Here is a 16,012-nt window from a genome sequence, read left to right on the forward strand (position 1 = left end):
CTAACCATAATCTTAATTTGCTAAAACATACAATCTAATATATAAATAATTGAATAACTATCCTAAGAACCAAGTACTAATTATAAATGTCAAACCATAATTGTAATCTTAAATGATAAACTATTATCCTAGAGGAGCATCATATCTACATCTACATGTCATATGAATCTAAAAACATTTAAATATTTAATTACATCATTTATTGCATAGGAAGGATTTAAAATTTTCATTATATTATCCATGCATATCATATCAAAAGAATCATATAGAGACATGTCATTTACTACATCCATCATAGATAATCAAGAAGGGTACTTAGGTAAATTTATATATAACACAATATTATAAGAAAAGAAAAACACCATATAGGAGCATCTCATGTATAAACTAGGAAAATTGATCATGACACATGTCATGAGATCAAATAATATTCGTAATCATCGCATATACTATCAATGTATGTGGGTGATATAATCAAAATATCAAAAAATGAGTGATATCGAAGCATTATCAATATCAAGGTCTCAAAATGATACAAAGACAATGATACATCATTAAAAAAATTAGAAGAGAAGAAGGAATCAGTCATCTAATTAAATAACCCTCCCTCACCATCAAGAGGTGGAGGTGGAACATTAGTGCGAGTACAAGGGACTATACACCCTTGGATGCCTTAGAATATATAGAGAAGTGAATAACTTGTCTTTACACTAGAATAGTTGTTGAGTATTCATCATAATAGCAAGCCTCTCTAGAGTTATGATAAGTGGCCTCACCTTGTGTAATCCTCAGTTGAGAAGTTAGCTCTGCAATCTACTTGTCATGATCAATTACCATGCTAGCTCAGATGACCACCTATGTCTAGACTATCACCTGGTACTATGCTACTCTCAATATTCTCTAGAGTCCCCTAATGACATCTTCTTATGTGGGCTCTCCTTTGGCTTCCTACTCCAAAGGCCCATGATAAAACATCAATAATTTGATATAAAAAATCAATTTTAAAAAAGAGGCATTGATTCATTAATTAATCCTAACATAATTAATCAAATCAAATTTTTAAATCCTATGGCTAGAACTATTAATTAAATGAATTAATTAAAATGATCAATTGTCCATATCATCACTAATGGAAAATGAAATTAATTCCCACCAATAAAGATTAATCATGTATCGATCAATCAAGGATTCAACCTCCACCATTCATGGAGAATGAATCCAAACCATTAAACTCTCAAAGATTTCTATCAATGTGCCATCAACTCAAGCTTTTGAGATATCTACATTTTGCTAATAAGGTTATGCAAATCATTCTAGGGGATTTGCAAGTGCTTCTGAGTGAATTATGGGCATTGAGAGCTAATCCATATTACAAGATCATAATATCATTACACTTTATAGCTTTCTAGCATCATGTAGGGTTTATTTAGTGTGACTTGAGTTCATGATTACATCCATTTTATGATTACATGCACCTAATTTACAAGATATTAAACCTTGACATTAAGTTTTAAATTCTAATTATGTCAAGTCTAACTCATATCCTAAACCTTTATATCCTAAATTCTTAACCCTTAGACTAACTAAGTTATCCTAAACGCTAAATGTTTATTCTAAAAATAATCATAAATGCTAAGCCCTTCTCCTAATTCTAAATAAAAATATTAAGCCTAAATGTTAAACCCTAATCTTGACCTTAACTATGATTTACATGTATAAGGTTAGGGTTTAACATTTAAGATTTAAGATTAGGATCTAGTATTAGGATTTGTATTTAATTCTAGAATATAAATAGGATCTAAGTATTATAATTTAGATTTTATAAGTATATTTAGATTTATGATTAAGGTTTACAATCAAGGTTTATAATTAAGATTTATGATTAAGGTTTATAATTAAGGTTTATATCCAGCAACTCATTAAAACACCTTAAGAAAAATGATAATTTATGAAGTTGCTTCCACCTACAAATCAGGATTATGAAAACATATTTTATTAATTTTGAAACTACTGAAGCTAATGTTTGGATGAGCCAAGAGTAGTTTGCAGGTGGAAGACAAGTAAGCATCCAAAAGTAATTATAAAAATGTGATCAAGTAATATAATACAAATTTTTCTAATAGTAAAAAGACTTTGGTCATAATTTAAAAATCCAATTAATATAACACATTCCAACATAGAGATTTCGAGGGAAGAAAAGTTCTATTAGCAATTCATAACAATTGTCAAATGATAAGATAGGATTTAAATTACTAAAGAAATTATTAAATATAAGTTTAAGTATTATGATTAGAATTAGGATTATTATGGTTAGGGATAGGGTTCATGTATTAGAATTAGGATGATCTAGAACAACAGTTTGCATAAAGTGGATAATATTTAGGATGAACTATAATCATAAATAATAATCAAATCATAATTCTATCTCTAAGCTTTCATTCTACTTGTAACCTTAACTCTCATCCTAACACCATCTATTATATATCCTTTAAACAATAGCACCATAATAAATATCCAAAACCTAAATATAATTCTAACCAAAACCATAATCCTAGGTAAGTTCCCTAACATTAAAGTCATAGTCATTATAATAATCTTAAGCTTAGCCATCATGAAAACTGTAAACATAACAAAATTGTAAACCATAACCTTGCCATAATCTTAACTTTGTTTGATCCTGAGATGAACATATAATCCATAATGAGAATACAATCCCCCAGTGTCATAGAATAAGTGTACATGAAAGCAACTAGCTAGGTGGCTCCTATTTTTAGAAAAGAAACCTTGAAGTAACCTATATAGTTTTTATGGAGTATTATTTTATGATTAGACTTAAATTTGGTATTTAATGTTCAATTAGACTTAAGTGTTTAACTTTATTTACTTAATTGATATGATTTTAAAGATCTGTGCATTTATATATTTGATATTTTAGATTTAAATTTTATTAAATAGTAATTTTGTCATTTTTTATGTTGTTTAAACATATATGCATATTATATTTGATGGACCCGCTGCCACCCCCTCCCCCTTCCCCACCACCGCCTTTGCCCCTCCATCTCCACCTCCACCTCCACCTCCACCCCCACCTCCACCACCCACCACAGATGATCTCCGTGAGAGCATGAGGCATAATCTTAATGACCTCATGCGTGATATTGAGTCTATCCGATGCGAGATCCACCCCCCTCCTCACCTACTACACCTTGCAGATAGCATGCAAGGCATCATTCACTCTATACAACATTTAGATTCGGATATTGATTCATTCAGATTATGGAGGAAAAACATGCATGCCTTCTATTCTGATGGCTTATCATATAGAGAGATTCATAACCTCAATATAGGTAAAAGAAAAATTTTAAGCTATTTTGTAAACCCTAAGATAGGTCAGGAGATTAATGAGGAGAAGCTTCACATTTCTATTAGGTGGTGCACACATCCACGTATAGCAGCACATTTTTGGGAGCAGTGGTGGATGGTATTTGACCATCCACCACATGCTAATCATGAGATGCCCACGTACTTCCTTAGGAAGCTATGGGCTGAGTTTGAATTGGGTTTGAAACCCAATTATTTTGATATGAAATCATTTCAAGGGGTTGGTGGAGGGATGCCTCAGGAGAGGCCTGGGGAAAAGTTGAGTGATAGAACGAGAAACTGCAAGTGACCTCAGTCCCTTGTACCTCTTCCTACACCTGTTGTACTAGCTCCACACCATCATCGAGTAGTTTCATCTGCTCTTACCTCTTTGAGTGCCCTTTTGGGCAATTTAGTACAGCAGTGGATGCAAGCAAGACATGTTCATCCACTTGGACATATTTGTACTAGCTGTGGAGGCATATGCACAGGTCCCCAGAGCGATGCTAATGCAGCACATGATGACCATTATGTTCAGGGTGCTGATTTTGATGATGACATATATGCTGCCCATGGTGATGTAGTGACAAGATTGATGTGTCATCATTTGTTGACCTCATGCAGTAGGGAGAGCCCGGAGACAGTCAAGAGTAGCAGGTAAAATTTCAATTTCAATTTAAATATAAAGTACACATAATTATTTACTTTCTACATACATGTGTAATTTTATTAACCATATTAATTTGTACTTTTGAAATAATAGAGGATGGATGATATTGTTCCTCCTAGGAGGTAGTGTAGTCTTTTTTCAAGACCTACAGACGTTGGCATCCCTCATACGGTATGCACTTTGAATTACATTGTAAAAATGTACATTCGAACTCAAATTTAATAACATGTACTCATATGTTCTTTTTATCTAATTTTGTAGGGATTGTTCGTAGCTACACAGTTTGATGTCAGTATAGGTCTTGCTCCAGTTACCACTGAGACACAACCTCAAATACATACGGTATGAACTTTTGACTGAAGACAAATAATGTGTACTTATTTTATGTGTGTACATTGTTATTAACTTACAATTTGAATAATTTTGACTCATGTATATATATTTTATGTGTTTTGATTTGACGAATGGGAGAGGGATCGTACTCATCCATACAAGCCTTCATATAGTCTATTTTTGACTCCATCTTATGACCATCATGCTAGCATACCTATAGACACATCTGTGACATTGGCTAGTACTCAAGTATGGTATATATACATGTTAAATTTATAGTGTATAAAAAATGTAATGTACAAATTATGTACTTTTTAGTTCGCATACTTTGTAATTATTCATGTATATATAATTTTGACTCAACATTTATGTATCCATAATTTTAAGACTACGTCACCATGAGTGTTGCTAAGAGCACAAGACTTAGCCAAATGGAGGTACCTACATCATCCTTGGAGGTCAGTATTGTGATTTATGTACATAATGTATAGTTCATTATGCTCTAAAATTAAATGTTAAAAATGTATGTATTGTAAATTATAAGACCTCACCACTACTACATTTGGTAGTTTTTATAGTGTGCCTCCTCCTATTACTGAGGGACACCCATCTCATGTGGTATTTATTTTATTATGTAGTGAATATTCAATTTATTTGCAAACTAGATTTTGAAACCCATTTCAATTAAGCATGTACATGATGAGACGTGCCTCATGTTACAGAAGGTGATCCGTCTACCTCACAGGATGTCCCACATGATGGGATAGCTCATATTACATAGGATGATCCATCTGAGTCCTCTTCACGTGGAGTAAAGAGGACATTCGATCAGATATATTAGGTCTTGTTGGCACATGTAGATTGTATTTTTATGACATATTGTATATTTTGATACACTTTGTGTTAGGATAGTTAAAACTGTATTATATATGTATTTTTTAACTTCATAGATCATGTTATGATGTATGTTAAACCATGTACTATTTTTTTATGACTTTTTATCATGCTTGTTTATGTAGTATATATTATTATGTTTCATCACGTTTTAAGTATTCAAACCATTTTCTTTATTGTGACATATTTTATTCATGAACACATGGCACATTTTATAAGTATATATATGCTAGATGAACAATAATTTTAACTATTTATAAAGCATTCGTACTGATATAAAAAAGATTATTGGATAAATATCACATCAAATTTATGCATTGAGATTCATACAAATAAAATTGATCTACTATTAAATAAATAAAATTGAAATGATGGATGATACCCTTCCTTTCACACATTATGACCCCTTATGATACATTACAATCATTAACATCCCATTTGTGTGTCCTATCATAGTTAATGTGTTCTAAGGGGTCCTAATAGGCCCTAAGATGTCCTAGGACCACTAAGAACCCATTATGACCCTTCATGGTATATTAAGACCACTTTAGGAACTATTATAATGCCTTTGGACATTAGGAGCTAGTAGGACTCCCTAAGTCCTATTAACACACATATGAATCGAAGTACCTAGAAATGTATCATAAGGAGTCCTTATGTGTTTTATGTTAACGTAAGAATAATTATTACATACTAAGACATGTTAAGACCTATTAGAACCTATAGCACATATTAGGACCGAGTAAGACTCTCTAGGTCCCCTTAATACAAATATGGATCTAAGTACCTAGATGTTAGGATAAACCACAGACATAAATAAAAACTACATGCAAATATAACCAATAGCAGAAGAAAAAAAATAGATCACACAGAAATGAACACAAGGCACCAAGATTTAACGTGGTTCACCCAATCCCTGGGCTACGTCCACCAAACAGCAAGTTCGATCTTATTACAATCCAGTGATTACAACTTGATTACAGTTTGTAATCTCTTACAGCTCAATACCGCCGCAAGAACCAATTTCGCATCACAACATAAAGAAAATACCCAACCCTAAACCCTTTTATACAAGTATTAAACTACTTTAGGGTTATAACATGTCGGCCATAAATTAGCCATAACTTTAGTGGCGAATCTACGAATAGTACCAAAAATAAATAAATTCGGGGTGATGCCTCGAACCCCGCTAATTATAAAGTATGTGCAGTACTTTCCTAATCAGTCACCATAATCTAACACTAGAAATGTTTCATAAGGGGCTCTTATGTTTTGTTTGGTAATGTAAAACTTATTATTACCTAATAAGACCTATTATATCCTAATAATACATATTAAGACTTATTAGAACCTATAAAAAATATTATGACCTATTAGAACTCCTATGTCCCCTTATGACACACATGTATGACCTAAATTACTAATCCTAATTGACATAATTTTAACTATTTATAGAGCATTAGTACTGATATCAAAAAGATTATTGGACAAATATCACATCAAATTGAGGTAGTTTTAATGTGTCCCAATTGGTCCTAATATATTCTAAGGTTTTGTAATGGGTCCTAGGGCCACTTACAATCCATTATGACCCTTTATGATACATTAGAATCATTAACATCCCATTTGTGTGTCCTATTATAGTTAATGTGTTCTAAGAGATCCTAATAGACCTTAAGATGTCCTAGGACCACTAAGAACCCATTATGACCCTTCATGATATATTAAGACCATAGTTTAAAATCCAAGAGGAAACATTAGGACTGATTACAACCACTTAGGATCTATTATAATGCCTTTGGACATAGTAGTATATCATATGATGGTGAATGTGTTCAGAAGAGTTATAACTAGTTCTTATGAGTCCTAATGGCCCCTAGTGGATTATAAGGGTTCCTAACGGGTCCTAAAAGGTCATGGGATCACTTGAAACACATTAGAACCCCTTAAGACACATTAGGGCATATTATAACCCATTAGTGTTTCTTAAATGCCCCTTAAGATTATCTAAGAGGCATCAATGGATTTTAATATGTGTTGGTGTAAATTAGTACTTTACTATTTACACTTACTTAAGTTTACTTAGGTTAATGCATTATTTAATTATATTGCATTATTTTATTATTTTTATTTATGAGACACTTAGGAGTTTGTGCAACCTTGTGAGTTGTGATGTTGACAACATAGGAGTATGCACCTCTATTTGAGCACATGGTGTCTACAACACTATTTTGCGTGTCCCACCTTTGTAGGCTTATCCTCTCATCACTGCACTTACTTCTGTGCTTAATGGAGGATAATCCATATCTGGTGGACATGTGCTTGGTTGTGTGACACATCATGATGCTAACTTCTATGGATTCTAGAAGCTCTCTTGAGGCCTTTATAATCAGGTACTCCTAGTGTACTCTATGCATCATATTATTGAATACATTATTATTCTGATCATACTCTCTTCATTTTTGGTCTACAATTGTGCTTGTGTTTGAGTTCTTAGTTCTTGGGTGAATTTTTCCCTTAGGCAAATTCTTACATGGTATCAGAGCTTGGAGACTTTCTCTTCACAAGCCATTTGAGACCTCTTGCTTGCTTCATCACCTCAGCCTGAATCCAGAGTGCTGCAGAAATTGGGAGCATCCAACACCAGATTTGACCTCTCCATTGCATCCGAAATGTTGAATCAGTGAAAATTGACTATAAGCATGCCTACCTTGGCCCATAGTCGATCGTGAGGAAAAAAAAATTTTGCAAATCGAAATTGGAGGCCCCGATTTGTAGTATGGGTATGATCTCTTGCAGATCTTATTAATTATTTTCAGATCTGTCATTTTTATTTTCTCTCTCATATTTTCTGTCAGTATTTTTGAAATTTTTATAGTTCATCAGAAAAAAAAAATTTTTTGCAGTATGGGCTGTCAGATCCCGTACTGCACATTTGGTGGTGGATGTATTATATTTTTCGCAGGGTTCTCTTTGGATTAATTTCGCAGAATACTTCTGCATATTTCGGCGAGCATTCCCAACCCACCGGCTAGTCCATATCCAACCGGACTATCAAACATTTTGGCATCACTCTACCACCAGCCGACACACAGAGGCAGTGATATCTGTACGAAAAACAGTGATCTCCATACCGACATCCCAAACTGGCGAAGGAACCCTAACTCCCAGCGGCTGCCTTCCATCGGTGATCGCTTTGTTTGACTAAACATTATGGACGGTATATTTTAAACACTGTAGACTCTGTTGTTCCCATCGATGTGGGATAATTCCCATGTTATTTCGGTGACGGAAAATGACATTTTGGCGACAAATTTTCTTTCTCGACGATGCCAACAGCAGACCAGCGACTGTGCCACACGACACTTAGTCATTCGCCCACCTCATCTTTGCCAATCAACCAGCGACATGCAAATTTTAGCCCCTGTGAAGTCCCAGTCAGCATTGACACAAAGGACATGTCAGATCCACCTCCGTAAGTTCCCAGTCAACAAATCTGTATGCTGAGTCGGAGGCCACATGTAATTTTCATACAGTACGGACTTTTGAGTCAGCGCCCTGTCATCCAGTGGGCTTTTTTCTTTGCTGACATCATCATTTTAGTGGGCTAAATTTGATGCCCATGACATTTTTCTGGGGCAATTTTAAATTGCTTTGATAGCTGGTTGACTGTCAAATTTAACTTTGCAGTTTCTCCTCCAGATTGCTTTTCAGTTTTGCAGCCTGACTTTGCGAGCTTGTAACTTGGACATTCGGACTATGATTTAGGTGCAATTTTTTTTGAAATCAGGTAGAATTTCTTGAGTTTTCTAGTGGTGGTGTTGTTTTCTGGTTTTGGTGCACAGATTTTGCAGAATTTGCATTTTTTGGCAACTGTACCTGCATAATCTTGCCTTTTGCAATTTCAGAAGCTTCGTACGGGCACATCTGGTCACCTTTTCAGGTTTCATTTTTTTTGAAAGTGCTTTTTTTTTGTCTACTTTTTAGATCTAAAGTTAGATTCTAGGGTTGTGTGGACAAATTTCTCACTTTTAGAATTAGGCCTTCTTTGGCATTGTAAGCTTTCATTCTTTTTCAGAATTGTTGTAAAACAAAGTTGTAGTGCTTAAGTGACGGATTTCAGCCTTATAAGGTAGTTGTAACAGCCAAATCAGAAAGTCCACTTTATTCATTTTGACAAGTGGCTCATTGTAAACGCACTACTTATAAAGTACCAAATCATGTTTTTTGGGGGGGTCTTTTGATTGAGTGAAAAGGGGGGGTGTGTATAGTGTTCTTGTGTCTCTATTTTGTGCTCTTTTCATTTCTGCATCATGGGTTTTAAATGTCCTCCTCTAACTTCACGCAACTATTCTACATGGAGTAGATTAATGAAAAAAGGATATAGTTTGTATGTTGATGGTACTATTACCAAACCTACTGATGCTAAAGAACTCATTGATTGGACAAGTCAAGATCGACAAGCTTTAGGTGTAATTAGGAGTTGTGTACATGGGGATCTTCTCTTTCACATTAAAAATTGTTCAGAAACTAAGGAAGCTTGGGACAAACTTGAACAGTTGTATGGTAAAGTGGATGAAGAAAAGGGATTTCAGATTGAGGATGATCTACTTCTCTTGGATCCTAAGAATTATGACATAATTCAGGATTATATCATCAAAGTCAATGAGTATAGGGCCCTTCTAAATGATTGTGGAAATCCCATGAAGGATGATAGGTTGATACATCACATCCTGAAAAAGCTACCTACTGAGTATGCCAACTTTGTTTCGAGTTTTAATACTCACAAGTTGACCATGGGATCTGCTTACCAGAAGCCTTCCTTTGATGGATTTGCAAACATATTGATTGTTGAACAATCTCACTAGGTGGATTTTGGACTTCTCAAGTTATCTAAGACCAAAGCCTTGGTGGCTAGTGATGATTCCAAATCTAGTCAAGGGGGTAAAAGCAACAAGAAGAAAAAGTAGTGAAAGTAGAAAACACAATCTGAGACACAACATGACTCCTCTCAACAAGCCTGTTCTTCTTCAAACAAGAAGGGAAGTAATGACAAGAAGGACAAACTCTTTTGTGCATACTATAAAAAGCCAAATCATGACGAGCATCATTGCAAAACAAAAAGAATCGACGAGTTAGAAAATCTACTCAAGAAGAACAAGATTCAAGTGCCAGGTACTTCCAAGGATTCTACTCCTAACTCTTGAAGGGTAAAGGTCAAGCACTTATGGCCAACTCAAGTTCTTCGGAATGGATACTTGACTCAGGTGCCTCTTACCACATGGGTTCTTCAAAGCAAGATTTTTCTTCATTGAAGTAGTCACGGGTACCACACATCTTCGTGGGAGATGATACTAAAATGGAAGTTGAAGGGAAAGGACATGTTGAAATGGAAGATGGGGAATTCAAAGATGTTCTCTATGTTCCAAATCTAAGCTCTAATCTCCTCTTAGTTTACCAAATCACTCACCTAGGAGATGGTCATAAGGTTGAGTTCCTTCTCGATTCTGTGATGGTGCGAAGTCTAAAAGATGATTCATTGGTAGCAGTTGGGAAAGTCAATGATGACAAGAGGCTTTATTCCTTTTCCCATTTTGTTCCTAAGAGTTCTTCTCAAGCCTTGCTAACTCACTCACATTCAAACAACAACCTATGGCATGAGCGGTTTGGTCACCTTGACTTTCGCTCTCTTCAGCAGCTTTGCTCAAAATGCATGGTCAAAGGTCTACCCAATATCAACTTTTCTAGGGGGGAGTGTTCATCTTGTTTAGTGGATATGCATCTCAAGGAGAAGTATGATAAAGGGAATTCTTCTCGAGCTCCAGTTGTTCTTCAGCTAGTTCACATGGTATTAGCAGGACCGTTTGTAGTGACTTCAGTCAGCCAAGGCTACAATCACCTTAGAGTCTTCGATTTTTCCAGCATGGGCAAACCTTTCTTCTAGGAGTTGCAAGGCACCGACACCTAGGCCTTGTACCTTTATTGGTTATGAAGACAATGTGAAGGCTTACAGACTTCTTGATCTAGAGACTCATGAGATTTTTTTGGAGAAGGATGTTCACTTTGAGGAAAGTTCTTTGAGCTTATCCTCTACTCCTCTCCGCACATCATACACAGTGGAAACTGATAGCGACACCAGCAATAGTGCTTCAACAGGTTCAGACATGTGGGGTTCTGTCGACAGTTGCAGTGACAGGTCACATCAGTCCAATCCACATGCTTACATTGCCACAGTGAAAGGTTCATCACCGCATGATACATCTTGTCTTCCAGCTCCAGCTTCATTTGACTTGGGAGACAAACTTGACGAAACACATCTTCTCATTGATGATGATACTTCTACAGTTGTTGCAAGGGCTCACTCTAACCCTCATGTCCATTCTCTACATGATCAATCTGAACAAGTTGGCGTGATTGTGGATCCTTATAAACAACAATTAGTGGAGGTCTCTTTGTTAGTAGAGGAGATAGATAGTTCAGTGGAATAGGTTCAACAGACATCCTTGACCGATCTGCACTCATTCTTTTCAGCACAGTTGGAAGGGGTGAACTTCAGCATCAGTACAGGGATACTTGAGCATGTTTTCAAGCCAGCACACATCTTTAGGACTGTACCTTGGGCATTGTTTCTTCCTAAGGGGAGGAACACCATTATTCATTCTTGGACCAGCTTCTTCATTGGAGCAACTTTCACCTATTGGCATTCTTCTTTTGGGGGGGGGGGGGGGGGGGGGGGAGCCTATTTTGTCTCTCTTCCTTCTCTTATTCTCTTTTGTATATATTGGATGTATGTCGTAATGGGGGGGTCTTGATTACTCCATCCATCAATGCATCTTCCTTTATCTCTATTTTTGGGGGAGGGTTTTTCCCATGAGGTTTACCCTCTTTCCCTACTTTATGGGAGATTTTCTTTTTCATTATGTACATGGGTACCTAACATGGCCTAGTAGCCGAGACCCATTATGCATCTTCATCCTAGTTTGTAAGCTTAAGGGCATTCCCCTAAGTTGCACTTAAGGGGGGGTGTTGGTGTAAATTAGTACTTTACTATTTACACTTAATTTTACTTAGGTTAATGCATTATTTAATTATATTGCATTATTTTATTATTTTTATTTATGAGACACTTAGGAGTTTGTGCAACCTTGTGAGTTGTCATGTTAACAAGACAAGAGTATGCACCTCTATTTGAGCACATGGTGTCTACAACACTGTTTTGCGTGTCCCACCCTTGTAGGCTTATCCTCTCATCATCGCACTTACTTCCGTGCTTAATGGAGGATAATCCATATTTGGTGGACATGTGCTTGGTTGTGTGACACATCATGATGCTAACTTCTATGCATTCTAGAAGCTCTCTTGAGGCCTATATAATCAAGCACTCCTAGTGTACTCCATGCATCATATTATTGAATACATTGCTATTCTGATCATACTCTCTTCATTTTTGGTCTACAGTTGTGCTTGTGTTTGAGTTCTTAGTTCTTGGGTGAATTTTCCCCTTAGGAAAATTCTTACAATATGTTTTAAATGGTCATAATGTGCATCCTAAACAATATTAATGGGCTTTCAAAACACATAGGACCAATTGTGATCCATTGTGAGATATAAGGACCACTTAGGACACATTACTATGTCTTGCAATGTTTAATGTGTTATAAGAGGTTTTAATGGGGTCTAATGGGTCCTAATGTGTGCAAGTGGATCCTAATGTGTCCTAATGAGACCTAATGTGTACTAATGGGTCCTAAAAATCCCTAATGTCCCTTTAGAACACATGCTAATATGACTATAAAGGCTCATAATGGGTCATAATAGTTCTTAGGAGGTTGTAATTAGTCTCAAGGATTCCTAGAACCACTTAGGACCCACTAAAACTCCTTGGGAAAAAATAGGATTGAATAGGACACATTACAACCCTAAAGTGTATCCTATGATGATTAATATGTTCTAAGGGTTCATAAAGTGTGTTAATGGTATGAATGAGTTCCAAGGAGTCATAATGGGTCCTAAGGTTTCTTATGACCACATATGACCCATCAAAACCTCTTGGAAATACTAGAATGTACTAGGACACATTAGAAAAGATTACTTTTAGGACTACAATAACTAAAGTGTTGTAAGGGGTCCTAAGAGGTGCTAATTTTTCCTAAGGTGTTATAATGGGACCCCTTTCTGATAAATTACAAGCACTTATAACCCTCCCCATATCCCTCCCTCCCTCTCTCTCCCTCTCTTCCTCCTTCCCTCCCTCTCACTTAACATGGTTAACATGGTTAAACATACATGTCAATTATCAACATAACAATAGCTCATATAATCAATACAATGAGTAATGATCTTTAAATTATCATGTACAAGTGAAAGCTTATTAATTACAATCAATAGTAATTTGAAACTTCAAACAAACATTAATTTAAACATGCTTGAATGTAAAAGTAATGGAAAAAAATAGGAGGCCATTACTTAAATTGACAATTAATTTATAATATCAAGTGCACACCTTTAACTTTCAAATAGAAGTAAAATCCTATTTTTAAATTTGTTTGTACAACATATTTCATAATATATGTAAGACAATGACAATGATAAATATATAGAAGCACAAACTCAAAATATAAAATTGGTTCAACACATCTCTTCAAATGAGGTCCTATAAAATAAAATTGTAAAACAAAAACACATGTTAATAAACACATAAATTAATATGAGGTAGCTGAACTATGTAGATATATGTGTAATTCATAAGTACTCACTATGTGGAATTGCACAAGATGTTGATGCTCAATCCACTTTAAAACCTAAATTTGCATAAATTGTAATTGAGACCTGAATAAGAGGAATATATATAAGTACATATATAAAAATACATACATGTAATTAAATTACATAAGTACATATATAAAAATAACAAAATAAAGAAAAAACTTACATGTGTTTGATTTAAATGTAGTTATCCCACTATACCATCTGTATCCTCTCTCTTTTGCAATGCATCTATGATTGTCTTGCGCTCGTCCATTAAAATTGTCCACAATACCTTATTGGTGGGTCTCCCTTTGTATCTTTCTAATTTGATATTCATTACCACAACAAAATGAGAATAGTGTAAAATGTTCTTTTTTCTTTGGTAGTCTTTAAATGCTGGTAAACCATTTCTTCTTGTTAGGTATCTACGTAGCCAGACACTAGCTACAACAACAACCCAACTGGATACTCAAAAACATCATCATCTACTTGATGATGTATCAATTTTTTCTTATGTTCCACACATCTAGCAAATCAATACTTAGTCTGTTCATCATTATTACTAGGCACAATAACAACATAAACATGTCCTACAAGATAAGATAAAGTACATAAACACTTTAATCACATGAGTACATATGCAAATTATATAAATTGAAGCATGAGACCACAACAAAATCTAATTAAATTGTGCATACCAAGTTCTATGAGGTCTAGAATATGATCATAGTCTTCTGATGCAAAAGTAACATTCTAGCCTTCATTTACTATATCATCTTGAAAATGCATGTCATTAGGTGCTAATAATTTTTTTTGCCAATCTTCAACCCATTATGTATTCTCACATTCTTCCCATTCACCTGCAAGACAAAATTGATTAAAAAAAGAAAGCTCCCTAGTCCATATAGTCCAAGTGTTAGAATTTGAACTACTAAATGAATGCCATTTAGCTGACCCACTAAATGTATCACAGTCATATCTTGAAAGGATATTCTTTTCTTCAACTAGGTAGAAGAAAAATTTGATTGTAAAGTTTTGACTTGATCCCATGTATAAATATTTGTTACACCATTTGACAATCTCATGTGCATTTTTGAATTTAGCTTTTTCCTCAAATTTTAATTGCTCTCTACTAAGGGCTCTCTTCACACATGTACCAACACCATCATGTTCTCCTTTACCATGTCTAGCCTCAAAAAAATTCCACACATGTTGGATGTTAGTTTGCCTATGTGTCCTAGTCAACCAATAGAACATTTTAGCATTCTTGAATTGTCCTGTACAATTATCTAACCGTATCCAATGTTGTGTCATTTGAATGTTTTTCTCTTTTAAATTATCATAAAAGATCTTGAAACAATATTGGACAAACTCAGATGAATAGAGTTTATTATCACTCATAAAAATGGTACTCTCTCAATATTTTTTGATCCTCCTCTGTATTATCACGTGAATGCCTATAAAATATATGAATATAAATTGTTACTTGCATTGAATTGTAATATTGTGGTTGTACCTCTTCTTGCAGTGCAAGTCTGTAGTTCTCTACAAAGTCAACAACTGAAAGTATAGTACCAATTGGAAATGTATTCTTACATATGCGAAATTGTCCATCAAGCCATCTAGCATATTGAGAGTGTTTAACATATTTTGGTATGATCACACTCTTAAACTCATCAATAAATGCATGACAACTAACTTTATCTATAACTAGATCACACCTTCTTCCAATCTTCCCATCCTTCAATGGATATTCAATAGTTTTAAATCTTTTTACCTCAACTAATTGTTGTCCAAAAGTAGTCCAAACATTTTCATGTAAACATTCATGTAACAAAGAAAGATTGCCGCACATATCACATGTACCAGAAAGATATGCATTGAAAATAAAGTATTGATCATTAGGTGGCTTACAAAACAAACTTGATATGAAATCCTTTATAGTTTGAGGTGGTATTTTTATACCACATTCCTACAATATTTCTTTATTATGCATGGTACCATGTA

At 34.8% G+C, this 16,012-nt stretch overlaps 2 protein-coding genes across 5 annotated transcripts in view; both read left to right on the top strand.

Annotated features, from left to right (window-relative positions):
- Positions 1–2,511: 2,511 nt before the first annotated feature.
- Positions 2,512–5,354, top strand: LOC149541555 (uncharacterized). 4 transcript variants are annotated; one of them, XR_016355143.1, is made up of 4 exons: positions 2,512–4,201; positions 4,292–4,612; positions 4,751–4,821; positions 5,086–5,354. XR_016355143.1 is itself a non-coding variant. In XM_089796082.1 (3 exons), exons 1-3 carry the CDS (start codon positions 3,788–3,790, stop codon positions 4,302–4,304), a joined length of 321 nt encoding a protein of 106 aa, XP_089652208.1. In that variant the 5' UTR covers positions 2,512–3,787; the 3' UTR covers positions 4,305–5,354. The 4 variants fall into 4 exon arrangements, 1 of the variants encoding a protein (XP_089652208.1); XR_016355141.1 differs by having other exon boundaries at positions 4,292–4,821; XR_016355142.1 differs by having other exon boundaries at positions 4,751–5,354.
- A 3,232-nt stretch (positions 5,355–8,586) lies between these two features.
- Positions 8,587–16,012, top strand: part of LOC149541556 (uncharacterized) — a 29,479-nt gene continuing 22,053 nt past the window's right edge. The window contains exons 1-2 of the mRNA XM_089795625.1: positions 8,587–8,732; positions 8,919–8,996. Coding sequence (XP_089651751.1) covers positions 8,587–8,732; positions 8,919–8,996 — 224 coding nt within the window. The remainder of the gene's footprint in view (positions 8,733–8,918; positions 8,997–16,012) is intronic.

The sequence above is a fragment of the Cupressus sempervirens genome, chromosome 8, assembly GCF_028749045.1.
Source record: "Cupressus sempervirens isolate cs-2001-9-10 chromosome 8, ASM2874904v1, whole genome shotgun sequence".
Classification (NCBI taxonomy): domain Eukaryota; kingdom Viridiplantae; phylum Streptophyta; class Pinopsida; order Cupressales; family Cupressaceae; genus Cupressus; species Cupressus sempervirens.

Coding starts and splice junctions, on each gene's coding strand:
- LOC149541555 (XM_089796082.1), top strand. CDS start 3,788: ATGCAAGCAAGACATGTTCATCCACTTGGACATATTTGTACTAGCTGT. Junction 4,018..4,123: donor GAGACAGTCAAGAGTAGCAG/GTAAAATTTCAA, acceptor TTGAAATAATAG/AGGATGGATGATATTGTTCC.